Below are 24,109 nucleotides of genomic sequence, written 5' to 3' on the forward strand. Positions count from 1 at the left end.
TGTGACAGCCCAGTTTACATGCTCTTGACCTTGTTAACCTTTCGAGACCAACAGAACAGGTACTCTAAATATGTAACTTAGCTACTGAGGGAAGCAAACACAATTCAGCAGTCAGGCGATCTGCAGATGAAGACAGTACTTTTCCATGCTCACGAGAACAGCTTTTTTTAAAAGAAATAACTCTCAACCTAAGCACTCTAAGCATTTATTATCAGCACAGTTCTGCTTAGAAAAGTATCTGTGCACTGTATACTTACAAGCATAATTTTGCATTCTATAAAGTATAATGGAAAATATTTAATTTTGGTGTTCAAAGTAATCTTTCATTCAGAAATTCTTTTTATGATTGCTCAAACCCCAAATACTCTTCTGCAGCCAATGAGAACAATTTGGAATCAGGCTGCATGACAGCAATCTCAGTTGAAGCTGCTATATACATTGCATTCCTAGTCTGGAAAAAAACAAACCAAAACCAACAAAACCAACAGCATGAAACAACACAAAGGAATATGATAATTTAATGTCAGATTTCCAGGAGGAAGCTTGCCAGGTTTAAGCTGCAGTCTGAGCAAGGAAGAGTTTGGAAAGACTAGGCAGTAAAACTCCTGGAACAAAAAGTCAACAGGAAGCACCAGAAGGAAACTATAACAGAGTGTAAAAGTCTGAACAAGCTGCTTTTGATATAGCTTTGCTGAGGTGAAGATTTAAATAAGTCAGTGCTAATAGCCTGATTTGCAGCACCTTCTCTATTTTTAGCATGCGAGGGAGGGGACAGGAGCAGCCTCCAAGAACCAGGCATAACAGTAGCTACTGCCCTGCAATCTGCTCACCAAGAAAAGAAGCAAGAAGCCAAAACAACAGCTCTGCTCACTAGCTGGTTCAAAAAGAAGGGTATGTTGAGCTTCTTGGAAAAGCTACGGGAAAGCGCAAACCTTTCTTTTGCACAGAGCACACCCTTACAGCCACCTGAACACACTGCTCTGCACACCAGCTGATGTCTAAATTTTACAGCACTGGTCTAAATAAACAGTAAGTGTGGCTCCAATGAAAAGAACAAACTGTTTCCATGCATGTATTTTAAAGAAAGTTTTTCCCCCCCCTCCCTTGGAAAAAAACCCTACATATTCAAAAGTACACACAAAATTGATAGATAACAGTAAAGACCACTGGAGGTGACGTAGCCTATTTAAAAGCACAAAAATTCCTTTCAGTTTTTACTTACCTTTATATCTCTGTGCATTTTTCCTTTACTGTGAAGGTAATACAGTCCCTGCATAAAATATTTAGATAATAATTTAGTCCAACATTTTTCATTTTATATACACCTCTCACTTAATTACCAGATATATTTAGGATCCAATTCAATCATCTAAATGACTCACTGACTGAAGAACATTTTTATATTTCAATGTATCCTGCTGCAAATTTGCAAATTCAAAATATGTAGTAGCATATTCTTTAAAGAATCTTTAAAGAAAGATATTTAAATATTAGATATTAGATATTTATCTAGTATCTAAAATGCAGGGTAGTTGGAAGTAATAACCAGTCACCACATCTGTTGGAAGAAGAGTATTCCCCAACCAAGTTTTCCTCTGGACATGGTAACTGTCACCTTTTCAGACCAAGCCAATTACTGTTAAACTGCCTAACAGTCTTCTATTCAGCAGTCAGATCACAGGATAACTGAAGTTCTCTCCTATACCATTACACACTTCAATTAAGCCTAGAAACAAGCCAGCAGGCAGTGCTTTGGGTCTAATACTGGAGTTCAACTCTATTTCATGGATTTCCCCAGAAGCATTAGGCTGTCTTTCTGGGTCTCATGACAGTACCAAAACATTTTAAGACTCAACACAAGTTAGAAACTAATTTTAAATTTTGGAAAAATACTATAAAACCAAATCCCTGCACGACAAATCATAGACCATGTCACTTTTGACACTCCAGGCTTATCTCTAAAATTCTCTTCCGGGGTAAATCAACACATAAACATCTTCCTCGCTCTGTGACCATGAACCTCCATAAGGCTCTACGTTCACAAGAGATCTCTATGTCAAGACAGAAATTTTTTTTGCCAGTTCATGCAAGACACCATGGAGTTGACTGCAAAAATAAATTAGGACTGTTTTCAATTATTAGCATTTTCACAGACGGTCAAAATATAACAACAGGAAAAATGAGGAAACACGTGACTTGGTTCTGGAGATTTCAAGTGAACAACATTGTACAGACAGACAACAGTACCCCCAAAGATACAGTTTTTGGAGAAATTTTTGGCAGTTCATTATGCAATGTAGCTGATGTGCTAATCAGTTACGAAATTCAATTCCTTAAACTAAAAAAGCAAAAAGCTCCACTCACAGATGCTTTAACCTGTTTCTCTGGGGGACATGACTAGCAATACCCAGTTGGTTCAATGGTTTTTAGGAGTCCTCACTGCAGGCATGCAAACAGACCCCAAAATTGCACTTGATTTGCTTTTTGCACAAAGTGTAATTCATCAAATCATCTACCAGACCATTGTAACAACTGGCATTAGCTAGAAGAGTCCCATGTACACTCCTTAAATCTCTAGAGGCTACTGGAAGTCCATCAAACTCACACACTTTTACTACTGCCTTGAAAGAATTTGAGGTCACTGTTTTCAAACCTGAATGCCTGGAGACAGGTACTTTAAAGGTCATATTTAAAAGACCTGTATTTTCAAAACTGATCACTGATTCCAACCAAAATTGATAGCGAGTGTTTTTTGAAAATGGAGGATTCAATTGGCTTCTAAATGTGAAGACTGTATGGTAACTTTAGGCATCCAAGTGAAACTCTGGATTCATAGAAACTGGTGGCAAAATTAATGTTGGACAAATTACTTTTATTTTATAGGAAAAGTGATGTTGCATTATAAAATACAACAAGATATCAGAAACTATATACATTATATTTGGTCAGAGTACTAGAAGCATGTATTTACAGACAAATTAAAATATACAAAAATGGGTCCAGAAATAACACTTAAATACACACAAAACAGCAAGTTTCTTTCTCACAGACAATTTATCCATATTGATCAAGATATCTTCCCCCACAATAAATGCTTTCATAAATTCCATTCTAGACTACTGAAACACTCCTCCATATGCTGAGAAGATTACAGATTTGATTGATAGACTATCTGGTGGATAAGAAATTGGCTAGATGATTGTATCCAGAGTAGTAGTCAACACCATGAAGTCCAGATGGAGATGAGTGACAAGTGGTGTCCCTCGGGAGTCCTTACTAGACTGTTTAATATTCTCCCCCTCTACTCTGCTCTGGTAAGACCCCATCTGGAATGCTGCATCCAGCTCTGGAGTCCTCACCATGGGAAAGACATGGACCTGTGAGAGAGAGTCCAGAGGAGGGCCACAAAAATGATCAGAGGGCTGGAGCACCTGTCCTGTGAGGAAAGGTTGAAAGACTTGGGGTTAATCAGTCTGGAGAAGAGAAGGCTCCAGAGAGACCTTATTGTGGTCTTTCATTTCCTAATGGGCTCTTTAAGAAAGATGGGGACCAACTTTTTAGTAGGGCCTCCTGGAATAAGACAGACAGTAATGGTTTTGAACTAAAAGAGGGTAGATTCAGACTAAATATAAGGAAGAATTCTTTTATAATGAGGGTGGAGAACCATTGGAACAGGTTGCACAGAGAGGGGGTAGATGCCCCATCCCTGGAAACATCCAAGATAAGGCTGTACAGGGCTCTGAGCAATCTGATCTAGTTGAAGATGTCCCTGCTCATTGCAGAGGGATCTTTAAAGGTCCCTTCCAACCCAAACCATTCTACAACTCTATAAGAACAAAGGGTTTAAAGGTTCAAAAACCTTCACACTCCCAGATGCCACATAAGCCTTCACTGTAAGAGAAAAAAAGACATGTCCCGTAAGTCAGAAGTCAGCAATCTCTAGCACAGGATAGGGAGATGGTAAGTGGCAACCAAGGGAGATAGCCCAGGAGCAGAGCTATTGTGAAAGAGTGTTTGAGAAAGGCAGCAGCTCTCAACTGATGGCATTCAACAAGTTGCGTTCACTAGAAGAACTACTCTCTCACATGGAAGCAAGACACCCATCAAAAAAGCACTTCCTGATTAAGTTTTACAGGTGTACTGAACCTGTAATTTAAGAACGAAAAACGAAAGCTAGCAAATCCACAGGGAGAGGATAGTGACCTTAACTTGAACATCTCAAGTATGTAGGCAATTTTTTCTTATTAGCACAGATTAACTATTAGATATGCAAACTGAGTGCTTAAATTTTCCTCCAAACCTACAATAACTAATTTATATTGCAAATATGAATTAAGAAAATATGCTGCTTCTCTGCTTTTTAAAACAAACATAAAATAAATAGCAAAATGATGACAAGAGTTTTCTTCAAATGATCCAGGTAATTTGAGGTTATAAGCTATAATATGGGACCTCCTCAAAAGTCTGAGAAAAATGCTGTCATCCAATTACCTTATTTCCATGGCATCACATGTTATCTGTAGCTTTTACTTTTAACCCTTAATACTTTTACATTAAAAATCAAAAACAAGAACACACTACCTGTAGTGTTTCTCTGCTAACATAGGCAATTTGCTGTTCTGACAGTGGTCCAGTCACTGAAATGAAAGGGAAAAAAAAATAAATCTCAAAATTAGGTAAGATACTGCCCATTCCCAATTCATACCTCAATTACTTCCATTCACAGTGATAGGATCTTACACTGCAAACCTCTAAGTAAATGTGCTTAGTTTTTACTCCAGACCAACCATCCCAAAGACCACTAAACACTTTTTCAACTCAAAAACGTCCACTCCCATTGGAATAGAAAGTACTAATTCCTTCCATATATAAATCTCATCATAATTACAAGGAAAAAGAAACAGAAGCAATGATTTAAGCACAACTCTTTTCCCTGCACAAACCCATTGTGTCCTTCTGTGGAAGGCTGGACTTCCAACTCAGTGACTCAGATCTGTGGCAAACTTTGTTCAGTTCCCTTTGAGCCCTGAGTAGTTCTCTGTACATTTGTGACCTGCTCTCTCCTTCCATCCTCCTCACTGCCACACAACCTGCTCTCTCCAGCTTCTCAACCCTTTTCTAAAATGAGCTATCAGCACTGTTGCTCCTGGGCCTGCCACACCAAGCACCTTCTCAAACTCTCCCCGTGAGCAGTTTTTCAGCAGTTTCCCAAGGGAAGGAGGAGTCTTCCTCTCCCTCCAGGGTCCAACTTCATTCAAGTCTCTTAAAGGAAAACAAATTCTCAATAAATACGCAAACCGAACAGTGAACAGCAAGCAAGTAATGGTCTGTTATTTGCCCCTAGTCACTGGACTTTGATCCTGAAATTAAAGGGGTTTAAGACCAGGAAATACAGTCCCCACTGTAAGCTTCTCACGTTTTGCAGAGAAAACAGAGAAGTTGGATGGAGTTTCTCAAAGGACACTGAAGGAGTAAGGAGTTAAGAATGAATCTAGAATGAAGAATCTAACTGCTAAGCTTCTACAAAACCATAACATTAGTATCATGCAACACATATCTTCAAAATAAGTCTAAATCTAACTTCCCTTTCCTGAATGAAAAGCTCCAAATCCACACAAAACTACATATACTGGCACCCAGTGTACATATATCTAGGCATATATGTTTATTCTGAGAAATTAAATTCTGATTACCTTAAATGACATAAGATTACAGAGGCCTATAGTTCATTTGGAATAAGAGTCTTTAGAACATAATAAAGATCAGAAAAGAACCTTCCATTCTAACTATCAGCAGAGAAGCCGGAAATCAGCTGCAAGGGAAACCACTCCTGTATGGCATCTGTTCAGGCATTTATGTGGCATGAGCTCATTTCCTACTCTACAGGTGTTCCACATAACAAAGTCTATTAAATATGACATTTTCCCAAAATTAGCAAAGATGTAAAGGCTCAACAAGGTCACATTCAAATGACTATGCCATGAGCATGGTGTGAACTTGTGAATTGGTGCTTGTTTTAGTTGCACCCAAGTTATATGTAAAGACCTCTTTGAGCACAAGAGAAGATTCTCACATGTAAAATCTTCACAATTCCTCTCTGAAAAACATCACTTGGGAACCACAAAGCCACAGCACACTTCTTTCCCATGCAAGTCTTAATTCCAGGGCAATAAAATCCCTCAAAACTGATGGTCTCCTGAAAACTAGCGATCAATTTACTAATCTCTCCATTATCAAATACATTCACACACAGCCCTTGTTTCTTTGACCACTCACTGCAGCCAAGCCCAAAGCAAATATATAGGCCACCTTTGCTTTTCACGTGTCACAAAGCCAGCATAAAAAAAAGGGTAATAAAAAAGACCCTGGTGGAACTACTGCTGTACAAACATAGAGATGATCACTGTTTACAAAGGACACGAGCATCCATGGTAATCAATCCACTTACCTAGGTTTCTGTAGGCAGTGGTATAGACTATACTAAAACAAAGTTAAAAGTTCAGAAACAAAATGGCTATGAAGTAAGACAGCAGTATTTTTTTATTTTTACAATGTAGTATTGTCTAATTTTACAGTCTTTAAAAAGTAGTGATGGGTATATGAGCTACTGAAGGACGAAAATAGCTTCCGCTGCTAGAAAAAAACCCACCATAGCTGTAATTTTGTTTACGAAAACCAAGTCTAACCAATTAAGCAAAAACATAAGCTAAAACTGACCTTCAATGAATTATCATGGATACTAATTTTAGTATTCCTCCTCTCTAATTCCAAAACACTGTAATCACTTCAAATTTTGAAAGTAAGATTTACTTATTTAAGGAATTAGTCTTGACATACCATGATAAATATCCTGTAGAGAGCCACCTCCACAAAACTCCATGCAAATCCATAGCTTGTCTCGTCTAAAAAGTGAATAAAACCATTCATTAGCTGTCAGATCTGAGAACAGCACCTGTAAAGGAAAAGTCAGAGGACTATAACGTTGTAAAGCATAACATAACAAGCTCTGTATTATGAAAAGTACAAGTCAAATAATGAGTATGATTTAATCTTTATGTGATACTTCACCGTACAAACAGAAACTAATAAAATATTAAAAAATATTCTACTTTAATGAAGTAATAAAAACAGCATTAGTGAAACATTCACACTAATTTTTTGTTGAAATATTTTTTTTGAGAGTAGAAAGGAAACAGATGCAGGTTCTTATTTCTTCCTCATTTTCACTTTCCACTTTTTTCAGAGCATAGGAGTTAACACAAACAAACAAGAAACAAATGCAAAACGAAACGCCCTAGGGGTATCTCTCAACTTCTTCCACAAATTAAGTGAAAATAGTGCTTTAGTCAATGCTAGGCAGAATGGAGTCCATGCTGTGGATAAGTGCCTGCTCAGATGAAGTCTTTTCCTTCAAAAATACCTATGGGTCAGAGCAAAGTTATTTAGTTGTTCTTCCCTTACTAAGGGAGTCAATTCAGTTTGAGTCACTATACCTCCACAAAAGGTGCTTTCCAAGAACAGACTGCAGGCTGAAAAATTCAGAGGTCTCTTCTCTTACGGTCAGTAATTCTATTTTCACTTAGTAATTTTCACTGGTAAGATGTGTGGTCACAAACGGCATTTTGGAAAGCAGAAAATCTGGGACTTGGCTAGTCATTCCTGGCCATCAAAATACTCAGAGGGGAAAGAAAAAAATCACATACAACCACCTTAGAGCAGTCTGTAAAACAGGACAATCAAAGGAACGGCTGATGGTTGTTTTGCAGCTTCCTTATAAACCCTGGTCTTGGGTTTCCTGCATTCATAAGGCTCTGTTAGAACAGCTGAGACATTTGTGGAAGTGTTTTGCAAAGCAATGATGTAAAGTGCTGAGCTTATCTCCTGAGCTGCAAATTTTAAGAATTTCTCACCAGCAGGTAACAGCTAGAATAGCTGCTGTTCCAAGGAAGTACTGTCTTTCTTGGATATTCTCCCCATTCACATCTATAGTCTACACAGCCCTCAAAGCTACACCCCATCTGCTTCCTCTATGGGTGAGAAAGGTACTATGCAAACATTACAGAAGTTTTAAGCAATAGAGTTCCCTGGCTGTTAACTGCATACATTTCTAGGGGTTAATTAAAGCATTGCTTGAAATAATATTAAGGCTTTCCACTGAAATAACTGATGAAAGACACAGAAGCAACGTGACTACCTGTGAAAGAAAACAGAATTAGCAGGGGAACGTGAGTGAGAAAGAAGCACTGAAAAGACATACACCTCCAAGTCCCTCATTTGCTTCCCACAATGATGCAGGACTCAAACAGGGATACTTTTGGGGGCACTGAGTTCATGAAAGCCACTCCTTCCCATGTGGCTGCATCCTGTTTGATGCCAACAGCAGCAGCAGTGTGGAAGTGGGAAGAAGTCAGAACAATCTCAGCAGCCTTGGGACAGCAGCAGAGCACCCACAAAGTAAGAGACATGAAGCAGATAAGTGCGGTAAATTCACACTTTTGCTTACTGGGCATTAACTTCCCAGTGTGCAAAAGCCCTACAGAAAAGAAAAAAAAGAACGTAAGAGGATCAGAAGAGACGACTTCATCTCTAATTCACTATCTAGCCTTTTATTACTGTGCCTAAGCACTCTGGGACAGGTGAAGATCATGTAACATCCAACATTAACACTGTACACAGTTGTCTATTTCTGCAGAGCATATGGCAAGAGCAGCAAACAAAACAGACAGGACCAACAGTACCGTTTAGTGTCTGCAACTTCACACCCAGGCTAACAGGAACACAGAAATCCGACTGTCTGAAAAATCCTGACATAAACAGAAGAAATCCATGGGGAACAATATGCTGGCAAGTGGCAAGTAAAAGGATGATAGTACTCTTCTATTGTTCTTAGCATTGAAATATGCTTGGAAAACAAAAGGTCAGACACAAGAAGGTCTCTAAGACAGTGATGCAATTGCCCAGACAAAAGAGAAGCACTCTACCAATAAAGAGGAGGAAACCAGGCAAGAGAATAAGAGAGTGACAAAACACACAGGATATTTACCAAAACTTAATTCTGGGTCTACAAAGGTGTATTTTGGTACTCTGAGAAAAGAGGGAAACTTTTTTTTTTAAGAAAAAAACACCCTCACCCTGAATACAGCTCCAGGAGAAGAGGCACCATTTCAATATAAAAACAGTAAAGAAAGTTGAATGCAATAATAACATTTTTTCACAATCTATTTTCACATGAAATTTTAGAAAACCATCAGAAACAGCTTTTCATTAGCTATACTAAGCAATCTGTTCCTACTGTGACCAGTTAAAAGAAGCAGGTGTAAGACAACTGGATACATCTGTCAATGTTTCTACAATGCAAATAATTTCACCTCCAGAAACAAACATAAATGGAACCATCACATTCTGGTCAGAAGTTCATGTGTTAGACAAACAAGACATTCTACTGAAAAAGATTTAAAAGATATTATATACACAGACTCTTCATACTTGTCATACTTCTCCTTAATTTTCCACTTACATATTATAGGTGTCAACTCATTTGCAAGGAAACACGACTACGTGATCACTGAAAGATTTTGCTAAGAGAAAAATTATTTATAGACATACACTGTAATAAACAGAACAGATTTTAAGGTAAATGAAAAAAAGTATATAAAATTGTATAATACTTATTTGGTAAACTGTGTTTTGCCTAAGTCACCTTTTAGACCTGTCCTTTACAAGGAGAGAGGCACACATTTTTAAGTGAGCAAAAGAAACAAACTGTACCTGAGATAGCTGCCAAAATAAGCAACAATGTTCGGATGTTTACAGTCTTTCATCATAATGATTTCCTGCTGCACAACAGCAAAATCTTCTCCTGAAAAGCAGAAGGACGATTGGCCTCGGTTATACTCACATCTTAACTCAACTTTCAGCACATGTTTATAAAACAAACATTCTGAGTAATTAAGACTATCTGCAATTTTCACAGATCTATAAATTAGCTGTAAATCAGTATTTACTAGCAATAAGTAACTATATTCTCCTGGGACAGATGGAACTCATGTCTGCTGACACCTGTTATAATATTGGCCATAGCTCTTTCTAAAGTCCTTATTCTCCCTGAGACCCCTCTGTGTGCATCTGCATATGCCCTGCCAACAGCCTGGGTTCTTAAAAACACAACAAAACTTTGCTGTTTTTGGCCATATGCCCAATACCCATTAGCTCATCTTCCGGAGCAAAAAAACCCAGACTCTAGTAGGCTGCTGCTGCAACTTTTCAGCAGACTCGGCAAGAATGTAAATTTATGGCCTATGCATAACTTATGCCCAGATAAAACACTGACATAGGTGCAGCATTTACCTGTCTCACTATTCGGTACCATGGCTGTCCTGGTCTTTCTATAAAAGTTTCTTACTGGATGTGTACATTGAGAAAATCATGCATGAAACTGAAAACACAACTGAGACGATTTTATTTTGGTAGTGTTATTTCATACGCAACTTAAAGAAGGCAAGAAAACCATCAAAAGTAAGAGAATGATGGTAACAGATATTTGACAGCCTTCTTAATTTCTAATTTTTTTAAATAAATGCGTGTCATGTGTTCTTTGTAGTTCAGTCTCTTACACTGGGACTCCTCTGAAATTTCTTTAGCCATAAGGGCAAATTAGAGCTAGTTATTAGAGCTAGAGTATGTTATTTTGAAATAAGTTCTTCTGAAGTTTCTTTAGTTAGACACATATAGTAGACAAAATCCAATTGATTTCTACCAGCCTCAAGGCCTTTATTGGTGGAACAAGCCTGAAGGCCTAAAATAACCATTTAACTCCATGAATAACTTGAGACACCTAAACAAGTTGAAAACACAGGAACATTCAAAGACGTCTCCTTTTAGCACTCTGCTGTAGTGCACCTGAGCATAACTTAAACTGGAAACCAAAGTGATTGTCTAAAAACCTGAATATAGACACTAAGCTCCTATGTATCGTCACAGTCCAAAAATCAATTCTCAAATAAGACTGTTAATAAATTTCAAAAGAAAAACAATAAATTCCAACAGAACTGGCCCATCTATGACCTAAGAAAATATGTTTTAAGTTTCTCCCAGTATATTAACATACTCATGACCTATCAACTGGGTTATTTATAACCGCAAAGGTGATGTTCCTGTGTATTTTATTTAACTGATAGCAAATTTCAAATCAGAAGCTGAAAGTTAACATCTATGTGTATTGCTGACGGTTTGCTACATCCTGGCTAGACTTTTAAACACACAGACACTAAAGAACAGAGAAATTATTTTCACATACAGACAGGTATCCCTGTGAAAGGACGTGATTCCCTCAGTATTTGACCAGTGTTTTCATTGCATTCAAAATGAAAGCAGCATAAAGCCTTCACACTCTCCCTCAGTCTGCAAAACTTCCAAAGAAAGCCAGTGCCATGGTTCTAGAATGTGGTCACTGCCTGTCTGAAGTTCTCAGTCAAGCCTCCATCACAACTGACAGTGACAACTACAGAGAGAAACCAAGCTTAGTGAGCAAACAGAGGGCAGCTACAGCACGTTCTCTGTGCACCACTCGGGTGTCCAAAGGTTGCCAAAAATATTTAACTGCAAGGAGCCAGTTGTTCACCCCCTCACCACAGCATGAGGGCAATTACCCCGCTGCAGCACATCCCTGGGCTCTGCCCACAGCTCAGGGAATGCACACAGTATGATTCTCATACTTAGCTTAGCTGGACTGATAACCCATGTCATGCAAAGACAAGGACTCCAGCAAATGGGAACTGACACAAAAAAACAAAGAAGGAGAACTAGACAAGAGCATCTGAGACCACACTTTTCAGTTTGAGTAATAGAGGTGTGATGAATATACACTTTTTGAACCACCTAGTAACAAACATACTGTCTGTACTGCATTTTTAAATGTGCATGCACTGCAAAAACTTCTAATCAATTCCAGAATTTTAAGAAAAGGGAAAAAAACTGTACCTTCTTTCCCTTCTTGCCTACATACACCTTAAGGATCAAAACATGTAATTAAAATACCACACACACACACACAATATTAAATCTGGAAATGGAACACTGAAAGTTAGAAGTTGAACAAAAAGTTTGGATATTTTACTCCCCAGATTACTGTCCTCCTGTTCAATAAGCCTGTTATTAACAGAACAGCACTTCCAGGCTGAGAACTGATCGGTAGGGCACATGTACTTTGTGAAATCACAACAGAAGCAGAGTTAAAGCATAAATCTAGCAGACAGTGAAGTCCTAATCATAGTCTCCAAAATTCCGGAAATGTACTCAACTCCCAGATACTAATGTTCAGCTATTATTTCACCCTTCTTTTTATTTTTCTTCCTCTACTCTTTTTCCTGATGAGTTCTTTTCTACCTTGCTGTCTTCCATGTGTCTTTTGTTCTAGAAGTTTTTCTATCACATGGATTAAAAACTTATTACTTAAGACAGAAAAACCCACAACTCTCACTGAAATTTCAATCAGCTTTCATTTCACTGTTCTTCGATTACATTTTTCCTCTCACATCTTGCTTGTCATGATTGCTATTTTTTTAGAGCAGTGTATTCCTACAGCAAAATGCAACAATTACCCCTTCTTTCAATAAGTGGACTACATTGATTTTGTATGATTGTTATCTTAAGCACAAAAATATTTAGTTTTTGTGGTGTATTACAACTAAGAGACACTTACCTGGTTCTAGTTTTATTACTTTAATTGCTGCTAGCTCACCCGTGTTGACATTTCGAGCCTATAAAAACAAACAAAAAAAAGGATATTTAGAGAGCAGAACACAGCAACCAGCTCTGCATTCTGAACTTGATTTCTCTGACAACATGTAGTCAAAGAGCAGCTGAGAAACACAAGGGTTGAACAAAGAGAAACCACTTGTTGGGGAATACTAGACAGCTAATTTGTACTGAGAGGTGAAGCTTTAGTCTGCTCAGGAAATTACAATGCCACACAACACTCCTAAGTTATGCAAGTCCTTGACCATGCTGTGCTTCCGTATTAAAATCTATAAACAAACCAACCACTGAGACTGACTGGAAAGCAGGTCTAACACTCACGGGTCTCACAGCAGGCAATTGAGGCCCAAGGGGCATCAAGGGCTGTGCCCTGCAGTATGTGACCTCTTCCAAGACTCCCACCAGAGCAGTGTAACACTTCCTGAGGATTTCACTACATGCCCCTGGTCCTTAGTCTCTGCCAGTAACAGCATCTTCCCCTTGATGCAAGGGTGCAAAAAGGCAAGCCAGCAACTAAGGAGTTAGGAAGTATTCCCCTCGAAGCGTTCCCCTTGGATACAAAGCAGCTCTGAGGCCAACTGCAGCAGCAATGACTCAGGATCTTCACTGCATTTTGTACAGGGCTCTGTCCTGCTAAGGCCTCCTTTCTACTGAGCAACCAAGGAAGTTATATTTTTAAAAAGCCATTAAGAAGCAACGTAAATTATTATAATTATGATTTCTCTTCTACAACTGTTGCATTTGACTTCTAATTGAAAACCGAGAAGCCATTTGCCCAGTGCTTTCAGATACTTCTGTGCTCCTGCACCCAGCCATGAGGAGCAGGCAACAAAGCTGCTTCCCAGCATTCAAGCAGCAGCCCCTGAAGGATGCCCAGTTACAGCCTCTTCTCTCCCCAAGGGAGGCTTGTTACCCGTAGCTGCACTGCACTGGACCACCACTGCAGAATGCCATGCCCCCTCTAGCCCTTACACAGGGCACAGAGGGGGACACCAGGCCTGCTTTTCCAAAGGCCAGAATTACAGAACTTACAGATGTAGCTTTTAAGCTGCTAATGGTTTCATTTAAGTCATTGTAGGAACTCAAGAACTCACACCCTTTACTGACTGGCCATGAGACTCACCAAACACCTTTAAGGTACTGATTCTTTACATGGCAGCTTGAGACGTTGTTGTGGAACCACAAATAGAGGGAAAAATACTCCTAAGACTATAAAAAGTAACCAAATAAATGCAGTGAGTATTCCTGTGTTTAGAGATCTACTCAGCTCATTCCTAGCACAGCTGATCTCAAACCTCTCACTATTCTTTGGTGCAGCAATGCTTTGCTGCAATACTGGGAAGTACCAGCATTTCCAATAATTTGCAGGCTGAGGGTTAGTGATAGATTCTGAGACCAATGAGAATACTGTAAATGCCAAAGAGTAGTCCCAACCTGATTGACAGTGGAAAAACCAGTTAAGAAATAAATTTTGTCTAGCAGCCTTCCCTGTAAGTCATAATTTGCCCACCCCACCAATGGCAGCAATGTCTCCATTAATCATTGGTGGAAAATAGACATTAAGAAAAGGAGTTCCTTTTATCTGTACCAGAGAATCAAGGCAACACATGAGGAAGTGGCACCATTGAAGCATGAGCTAGGATTTTTACTCCTCGTTTTTTTTCTGAACACATAGCATGAAACAAACACACAGGCAAAATGTTCATGAATCAAACAAACATCAGAATTTTTTAACCTCCAAGATAAACAAGAAAAACTACTGAAACTTTAACAAAGACCTGTGATCCTCAGGGAGTCTTGTTAATACTTACAGACTTGCTTCAGGGCAATTTGTACTAACAAGATGATCAATGAGATACAACTGTAGCGGATACAAATGGAGAGATCCTGAACTTACACATCCTGAGCACAGCTGCAACACGCAAGTCAAGATGGAAAAATTTCACAGGCCTCAGGGACATTTTTTTGGTTTTATTTATTTTTAACAATACTGTGTCCAACTGTCAGTAATTTGTTTCTGTGACTATGGCTCCATAGGTCACTACGTTCTGTGACAAAAAAGCAAGATAGAAGGTGAGTATGAGCTAGTGACAATTTCAATTTAAATTTGATTAAAGCATGTAAGATACTCATCACAAATCTTACGTGGTGGTGGTGCTCAAAAGAAACTATCACTAGTAGACAGGTAAATCTATAGATACATCAGAAGCAGGACATGTAGAATGCCAACCAAAGAAACAGTCCAAGCATCTGGCAGCCTTGTCAAATCTGCACTCCCCAACACCTCAGGGCTGATTCAGCACCCTCCCATTGCAAAGGGAGTTCATCTTTAACGTCATGTTTACAAAAACTCTTCAAACTGTCGTCAGGGAAGAAAAACTGTTGTGACTTTTCACCTTCAGATTAGGCATTTCTTCCTTTCTTCAGCACCAGCAGCAGTGGGACTCTTTGGCCAGCTGGTGATTCTCTGGACCAGTATCTGCTTGAGCTTATCAAAGCCAAAAAGGAGGAACAAAACCTGATTTAATGCAGGTCACCAACACTAGGCTACCCACTGCTTCAGGGCGTAGATTAAGAAGACAGGACTCCAAGTCAAGAATCCGATTAAGTTATAACTTTGCGTCCTGTTCCATTTGGGTTATCAGCACTGAAGGTGTTGTCAAGAGTAGGAATATGAATGGCCTTTGTTAATCTGAGTATATAAAAATATTATGCTAATTGTAGGCACACAAGGGTTCCTTGCAAAGGCTAAGAATGAGAATGAGGTGCCTGTGACAGGTTTTACTAGATCTCAAATACCTTTGAAATCATCAGTTGTGAAACAATTACTCATCTGAGCTCACACTTATGAGTGACTGAGAATGACTGAAGTACATAGGGTTTTCAACACCTGTTGGAGCTGGCTCCAACTCTGAATTTGGAGATGCTTGCATACATACCACACAGCACCTCATAAGACACCGCCTTGGGTTTTTATATAGGAAAAATCACACCAATCGTTTATGGGATTTGAGACTGGAGAATCAATAAGTAGTAGGTGGGTAAAGAACAATTTCAAACAAGTACTTTTGAGCCTAAAAACGCAATCAAAATTTTGAAGAGGCTCACGTAAGAAAACCTATATTCATTTTTTGCTTCCACTTGCACTGTAAGTACTCTAACTCCCAGCCTTTGTGATATTGAGGTTTACAGCATCCATCCCTGTTTCCAGGAGCAGGATCCTTCAACCACTTCCTTCAAATGCATATTTCACTATCTCAATGGGAATGCATTACCCAGGCTTTCTAGAGGCAAAGATTAGCCCACAATGCCTGCATCTACATGCAGGTACTTTATTAAATGTGTAGACCATTTATATACGATGTGTGCTCTAAAAAATGACAGAAGAATCCTAATTCTATCAGCAGCTAAAAGAACTATACTCTTCCAGAGATCTAGATTGCCATCTGGGGAGAAGTTTCAAAAATTCTACCAACTGTGAAGTCAACTGAAGAGGCACTGCAAAATTAAACAGGAAATAATTACTAGTATCTCTGTAACAACAGCAGGATGACAGATAAAAATGTTATATAAAAAACTGCCACCAAGCAGAAATAAAAGCTAAAAAAAAAGTCAGGCTTTATTGTTACTCTCTTTGCAAAAATTAATTAACAAAAATGCTTCAGAATTGTAAAGACCTTACTACTCTGAAATGGAGAACCAAAGAGCAACGGAGTGAGACAGTACTCTGATGTGCTCTAATTGGGAAACACCAGTCAAGCAAAAGATGTGCAAATGGTGTGTGCCTGAGCAGGAGAGGAAAGAAAAAAAAGGAGGAGGAAGGATAGTATTTAGCACTGCCCCTAATATATTCCACTTCATAAGAAGGAGACATCTGTGCAGCTGAACAAGTAGAGATGTAAAATTCGAGGAGATAAATCTCGACAAGTTTACAACTGTCCTTCAAATGGAAACTGATAATATAAAGCATATAATGCTGCAACAAAAACTAAGTCAAAAAGCAAAGTAAGACAGCAACAACAAGGGCTTCTGGTTTTGACCACTTCCTGTGTGAACTGTTGAACAAAATGATTTCTAAACAAGTTACTACTTCATGGGATAACTGGTTCCAGGGTACAAACAGGCTTCCTGAGCCTGATTAGCTCTGCTCTTCAGGAAAACACACCCAAACAACTCCCCAGTCCTCTTGCTTCCAGCCGTACAGTCCTTCTCTTCAGCCTCTCTCAAACCCTCAGAACTCCCCTGCCTAAAAATAGTTAGCTTCCAACATTCTGGTAGAAAGTGCGATACCACAACCCAACAGTGTGATAATTTTAGAAAGCAAAGCTTTGATAAAGCTGATGTTAAACAAAAGGATCTGAAACTAAGAAAAACAAAAATCTCTGTGCAAGGCAACCACAGTCCCAGAAACTAGGCCTTGTAGTACTTATTCAGTGTAGTAAAAATGGGATGGCAAAACATCCACCTCCCTCTCTGTCTACCTGACAGGTTTCAAAAGCCAATTAACACTGAACAGACAGAGCCTTCAAAACAGATGTTTACTCCTAACAAAGTCATAAAAAGCTTCAAAAGCTGTAATGTCAATCAGGAAGAAAGGAAGACTAAAATGTCTATCCAAAAGCACACAACTGAAAGGCACAGCTTCAATATTTCAGAAGCAGCAAACTGCAGAAGAATCACCTCTGGATCACTCCAGGAAAGAGGACCAAGGGCACACACATGCAGAGAAGAGATTTGTGTGTAGGACACTGCAAAACAGAAGTTCATCAAGATTCAGGTTCATCTGACCTGGATGCATTCTCTTCCAGCAGCACATAGAAGCTCTATCAGCAACCAGACACTCTGAAACACGGATGGCAGTAGAAAGCAGTAACAGTCACCAGGTGTTTCCCAGACATACCCACAGAATCTTAAGTTTTCATCATGAAGTAGTTGAGCTGGTGGATACATGACTTCCCTCACCAAAACCAACTTCCCTGCCAAAGGGCTAGGAAATGGAAAAATCAGGCTTTTCTTTTTTAAAAATAAGACCTCAAGCAAAGTGCAACCCCCTGAGTTCTGTGTCTTCATTTGTTATCTGGCCGAAGCCATAAATGCCAAAAAGAACTGAAATAAGGCAGATGTGGCATAACCCTTGCAGGAACAACAATCTCACTAATTATCACAGCTGTTTGAATTTCATTAAAGGGGAAAGTAAAAGAAGAGCCTTTCTTTTAGTAAGGTGCTGAAAATCTTTGGAAGGGTCCACCCGCACAAGACGAATGACCTCTGAGATGGCAAATAAAGTTCAACCTTTATTAAACCAAAGCAATATCTTTTTTTTCAAGATATGCTGTGATATAAATTTACCACATGAACAAAAGCAATGGACCTACAATCACCTCAGAATATACTTCCAAACTCTGTGCAATTGTTACCAAAACCAAAGGTACTGGAATGGGGACAAACAGGAAACATCATAATATGGTGTCTGTCAGAAAACCCCCGTGCAGCACTTGTAATCCAAACTTTAAAAGAATGTCACAACTTACAGAGAGCTTGGAACTAAGAATGGCAACTTTTAAGAGACAGAAAAGTCTTCTTAAATGAGAGAAGGATAAATGCAGAACAAACAAAATTAAGCAGCTACCTCATTAAAGTCTAGGAATATTTCCTGCAACAGAGCACGACTGGACAGTATCCCTGTTTCACAGCCAATAAATCATAACTCTTCTTTCACACTTTGGTGACCACAATTAAATTCTTTGGAACAGTGAAATACAGAAGCACAAAAGACAGAAATGACCTGCACAGCAATATAATTAGAGAGATACATGAAGAACTAAGCTATTCAGATAACACTTCACCTCCTACAACAAATTTGCACTAGTGCTAATTAGAATATATACATACTGTTGACTGTGAATATTTGATAAAGAGCTAATGGCATGAACAAGTTATCCATTACCTTTCTTGTGATGAATCCATTATCATTTGCTCCAAGGCTCTCTGAAAGCTGAACTTCGGTGGGAGTGCAGATAATTGTAAAAATACTGGCTCGAGCAAAAAATCCCACACTGGTATGTGAGTGTAAGAGCAGGACTCATGGCACAAGATTGTATCCATCTGACCCATACCCTCCCTCTCTTCCAATCTCTGTAGCTCAGTCCACACCACCAGCTCTTATGTCAAATTCAATAAGCTTCAGAATAGAGACTCTGCTTCCCTTCTTTTTAATAATTAATTTTTTTAAAAACAAAACAAACATTGAAACCATGTCCTGTTATAGCTCAGTTCAACTAAAACGGAGTAAGGGAAGTAGATGCCAGTCTGGTCTGCATTCAGCTCCTCAATGCTTTGCCAGGAAAGCAGGTTACAGAAGAGTCAGTATTTAGCAAGACTGTCAGCTTATTAGCAATAATCCCTACCTGCTAACAGCAGAAACACCTCCCTTCACAGCTCTCCCTGCTAAGGGGGAAAAACCACAGCCTGAAGATACCCAAGTATGTCGAGTGCTCGGAAGCACTCTGCTGAAATCCCACCACTGATGAGCTCCATCATCTCATGGCTGATTTCAACTTCACACAATTATTTCATCAACCACAAAGTTCACCTACAGGTGACAGGATGAAGGCAAATGAAAGAGGCTTTACGAAACCCCAAATACAAGATAAAGCCTGAGTTCACATGTGGATGACAGTTCAGACTATATTACTACTTCTTTGCCACATTAAAAGTAACCAGCTTTCATTGTTATTTTTGGGCTACTTTCATGCTCCACCTTGAAGACACCTTGGGCAAGACCTTGCCTCAAAATGAAACAGGCAATAATCCACACAGGAAAAAAGCACCTCTCATTTTCCCTACACTGTCCACAACCTAATCAGAAAGCACTTACCTCCCATCTAGAAGAAATAATTATAATACCAGCCTAGTGTGTCCTGGTATATCACCTAGTCCTGGTATATCACCACCTATCTCGGCTGCCACAGGCAGATTGCAAACATTAGCAAATTCACTCTCGGGGGGGGGGAAGAGAACTTCTGTGTCTCAAAGGAAGAAGAATCACAAGCAGTGCCAAACACTGGCCACTCATAGAGCACCAAACTGAAGGCTACTGCAATGTAAGTACGATAATCATCAAGAAAACCTTCACAAATCCAATTAAACTTAATAGGTTTCAGATACATATGCAATATGTATCTGAATGTGTAAGTGTCTTGCAGACTCTATGGTTAGAGGTAACGTCCTTAAAATTCATATCCATCAAAATCACATACAGAGCACTGAAAAAATCTGATTGACAAGGTATCGCAGAGTCAATGTCACAGTTAAAAACTGCACAGAAAGAGACACGCACATAAAGGCACACAGAAGAACAGTGTGCAGAAAAGCAAAAACCCAGAGCACAAGGCAACTAGGTTTGAACAAGTAAAACATCAGCACAGTACACAAACACACCAAGAAAGCTGGCAAGGTGGGGCAAGCAAAACAAAACCCCCTTTCAATTAAACAATTAATAAAGCAGGGTGTTAGCACACTAAGAGTGCAATAACAAGAGGATTTAGGTCTGAAACTTCCATAACATTTAAGCGAGATTAAACGAAAATCACCCCAACCCAAACAAGACTTCATTCTAGGCACATTCACTCGGAGTGAAAGGCAGCACCAGCACCAGTTCTGTGCACCTCAAATTGTGGAATGGCTCTACATGTTTCCCTACAGTCCTGCCTACCAGTACAAGTTTCCTCAGACACATGTGTACACCCACTGATGACAAAAACAGGCCAGAAGATGCTTGGAAAGCACACAGTTCAAGCAATGCTTCCACCAGGCTGCACATGACAAACTTCAGTTCTTCCCTCTGCTCCAAGACCAATCAGGAGCAGGTAACAACCAGGGTCATCCTACCCCAGGGAGAGAACGTCACATCCCAACAGGCAAGGATTCAACCGGATACACAAATAAGAACATACACTGCAAAGTGGGGAAAAATGTCAAAGTAAATTATAAAGTCCCCTAAACCCAAAACTTATGTTCAGCTGCTTTTGCCTTAGCTTTGATTTTCCTACGTTTGCTTAAGTTAGGACAGAGCCCTGAAAGACTGACCCTAACCACATCAGTTTGCCCTCGGACCGCCCAGCCTCACGTTTCACACCGACACAAGCACAACACACCGGTATCGCATCCAAGACAGCGGTGGGAGCAGTAGCCGGGACGGAGGGCCCCGTTCGCCTTCAGGCACACGACTTCAAGTGGCATTTGGGGCTGGAACCGAGCGAGCAAGCTTCCCACACCCCTGCAGCCGCCGGCCCGCTCTGGAAGGGACCAGACCCCCAAGCTCCGCCCGAGCCGGCACCAGCAGCAGCGGCCGGGGCCGGCATACAGGAGCAGCGGCCAGAGCGGCTGCGGGGCGGCTCCAGGGCCGCCGGAACAGCGCCAGTCCCGCACACACCCGCACCTGCCCGGCTAGGACACGGCCGGGCGGGGGCAGCGGCGGCCGGGCCGGGGCGGGGGACAGACCCTGACGGAGGGGGGGCGGCCTCGCTGTCCTGGGGAGGGCCAGGGGACGCCGCTGCGCGACGGAACTCCCCCCTCCCCAGATTTTGAAGGAGGAGGCCGGCCAGGCTGCGTGACAGCGGAACTCGCCGCAGTGGGGACAGAGGGGGACAGAGGGGATCCCCCCCGCCGGGCCGCGGCGCTGCGCCCACCTTGTAGACGTCGCCGTAGGTGCCGCTGCCGATGCGCTGGATGAGCTCGAAGTCCTCCTGAGGGTTGCGCCGGGACAGGTCGCACACCCTCCCGCCCCCGCCGCCGCTCATGGTGCCGTCGGACGCCCCGCTCGGCCGCGACCCCCCGGGCCCGGGGCCGGGGGAGGAGGCGCGGAGCGAACGCGACGACACCGAGCGCTCACCGCCCCCCCGCCGCCCGCCCCGACAACATGGCGCCCGCCGCCGCACCGCGCACGCGCGGGACAGCGCCCGCCCCCTCCACCCCCCTTTCTCCGGAGACACCCCCGCGCCTGCGCGCCAGGAGCAGGGCCAGGTGGGGTGTCCTGCGCGTGCGCGGGGCCCGCGAGGGCATCGCCGGCGGGGAAGAGGGGTCGCGGGTTCGGGACCGGCCGGCGCTGACCTCGGCCCGGGAAACCAGCACATCCTCCCTCAGGGCACCGCCGGCTTCCTCCGCAGCCGCGGTCCTGGAATGGGAGCCGCGGTCCATGTGCAGACCCCGCGGGCGCAGCGCCGAGGACCCGCCAATTCCCCAGATCCCGCAGCCGGAGCCCAGGGACACCGCGGCGCTGACCCCGTGCACCAGGGACCGACCACCTCCCTGGCCCTGGTGTCCATCCCCGGCTCTCCAGCTTGGGACGTGGCGTTTGCCCGCGCCTGGGTGCGTGGGAGCCCAGCGCTCCCCGTCCCGGTGCACAAAACTGGGAAGCCACTTGTGAAATAAGATCCAACACGCAGGTGTACCCCCGAAATGCCAGGCAGTGTAAGGATTGCAGGAAAACTTGTTTCCAAAGTCATGAACACTGGACTTAAAAGAATATTAATCCTATTCAAACACTAGGCCTGAGGAAAGATGCGCCCCCTGCTCTTCTCAGGGCTTGTATAATTTCTGGCCCCCCCTCTGCGGGGCTTCCACATGTCTGCAGACTTACCTTTTTCTCATGTCAAGGAGCGTTTCTCTTGAATGCAGGAGGAGAAAACATCTAAAACTCTCTCTGGGGAAAGACATGTCTTCTAGGCAGGAAAACTTTCTTAAGCAAAAAGCCCTAATATCCTTGAAGTAAAATATTCCGGAAAGGTTCTTCTACACTTACACCACAGTAATTGTCCAGTTGCCCACAGCCTCCAGTGGTGGATCCTGCGGGAAGTCCCGGGGCCCTTGCTGGCTCCTGGGAGGTGTCTGCCTTTCCCCAGCAGGACATGGGAAGCACACATTATGGATGTCCCCACATCTGCACCGTGCTGTGCATCTGCCAGTCCCCTGCACACTGGCACAGCCTCTGCACACCCATCCAATGCACTCTGGTTGGGCAACATCTTCCTCTCATCTGTGGGGCGGTTTCCTCTTATTTTGTAACTTTTTGGAGCATTGTGCACACCCCCACGAGATGCAGCATATGCCCTCTCTCGTCTTATACTAATGCTGCCAGTGTATAGACTTTCAGTCCCATCTTGCACACAGGTTTCCAGCACAGAGGAGGCATGTGGGTTCCTGCTCCATCCCTGTCTGTGCTTCCCACCTGCTCTGTACTGAGAACAAGCACCAGACAGCTGTGGGAACCCTTCTCTCCAGATGCATGGCCTCTGAAGTTATGTGGTGAGTGGGTCCTGGAGCACTTCTTGGGCTCTGTGCCAGTGAACCAGCCAGAGCTTTTCCTGCCACATTTCTGCTGCCAGTGACTGATGGGTGAAACAAACAGAATGGGTTGAGGGGGGAGCTTTAGGCACGAAAATGCACCATCTGCTTGCTGCCCCTGCCTGCCTTGCCAAAGATGTTGTTTTGGGTTCTTTCCTCTCCGCTGAGAAGGTGTATTGGGACAGGGGGCTGGGCATTGCCCCATTTCAATGTGTGATTACCAGAGCAGAAAAGGAGTTGAGGAGCTTGAGCTCTGGCAGGGGATGCCTGTGAAATTGCATGTTGTTGGTCGGTGTGTTTGTCCCTCCAGCCACCCTGGGCCATGCATTCCTGTCCTTGGCTTTGTTTTTATGACCTTTGCTCTCACAAGCAAAATGGTCTCAAACCTGCCAGATTCAGATTGAGATTCAGGTGTCAGTAATGTTTCCTGGCATGTGACTGAGGTTTTTGGGGCACACTTTGCTGCTTTCTGCTGCGGAAGCACCGGCACAGGCAACAGGCACAGATTAGCTGGACAGAGTTCCTAAAGATGCTCCAAGAGCCAATCCAGGGGGACTGGGCTCTGTGACAAGTTTAGGAGTAGCAGCAGCTCTGAGTGAGTTATAGAAGGAAATGCCAGAGAATTAGAGCTGTCCGGAAAGGCTAACAGACATCCTGCTGGGGAGAGCCGATAACCTTGTCGCCCTACTGCTCTTGCCTCTTCATTTCTATCTCATTAGGGGGGAACTGGGTTATAGTTGTTCCCATGTTATGTTCTTGCCAAATTCTGCTTTGGTAGAAATGGTTTTGAATGAAGCAAGCAGGATTTTTTTCCCCCTTAAATCTTGCTTTCTATCCATGGCAGCTGCCCACTCTTCCTCTGCTCTTCTAAAAACACCCTGGGAGCGTCTGTGTCCTTTCTCTTTGGTAAGGAGAAACAGATGGAGCTGTGAGATGTGCCTTCCACTACCTTCAGAAACAGGTCAGATCAAATTAGTGTCAGGCATAATTTGCTTTCCCAAAGCCTTGA

At 42.0% G+C, this 24,109-nt stretch overlaps 1 protein-coding gene across 8 annotated transcripts in view; it reads right to left on the reverse strand.

The window, feature by feature from the left end:
- MAP4K3 (mitogen-activated protein kinase kinase kinase kinase 3) overlaps positions 1–21,666 on the reverse strand; it is a 76,365-nt gene extending 54,699 nt beyond the window's left edge. For 2 of the 8 annotated variants that reach the window (XM_064647779.1, XM_064647778.1), the window contains exons 1-6: positions 21,447–21,626; positions 12,701–12,758; positions 9,769–9,859; positions 6,838–6,902; positions 4,582–4,637; positions 1,223–1,270 (exon numbers count right to left, since the gene is read on the reverse strand). In XM_064647779.1, coding sequence (XP_064503849.1) covers positions 1,223–1,270; positions 4,582–4,637; positions 6,838–6,902; positions 9,769–9,859; positions 12,701–12,758; positions 21,447–21,557 — 429 coding nt within the window. In that variant the 5' untranslated portion in view covers positions 21,558–21,626. Of the gene's footprint in view, positions 1–1,222; positions 1,271–4,581; positions 4,638–6,837; positions 6,953–9,768; positions 9,860–12,700; positions 12,759–21,446 lie in introns of those variants that run through there. The other 6 variants (XM_064647784.1, XM_064647780.1, XM_064647783.1 and 3 more) reach the window with 5 other exon arrangements.
- Positions 21,667–24,109: the final 2,443 nt, after the last annotated feature.

The sequence above is a fragment of the Pseudopipra pipra genome, chromosome 3 (assembly GCF_036250125.1).
Source record: "Pseudopipra pipra isolate bDixPip1 chromosome 3, bDixPip1.hap1, whole genome shotgun sequence".
Taxonomy (NCBI): domain Eukaryota; kingdom Metazoa; phylum Chordata; class Aves; order Passeriformes; family Pipridae; genus Pseudopipra; species Pseudopipra pipra.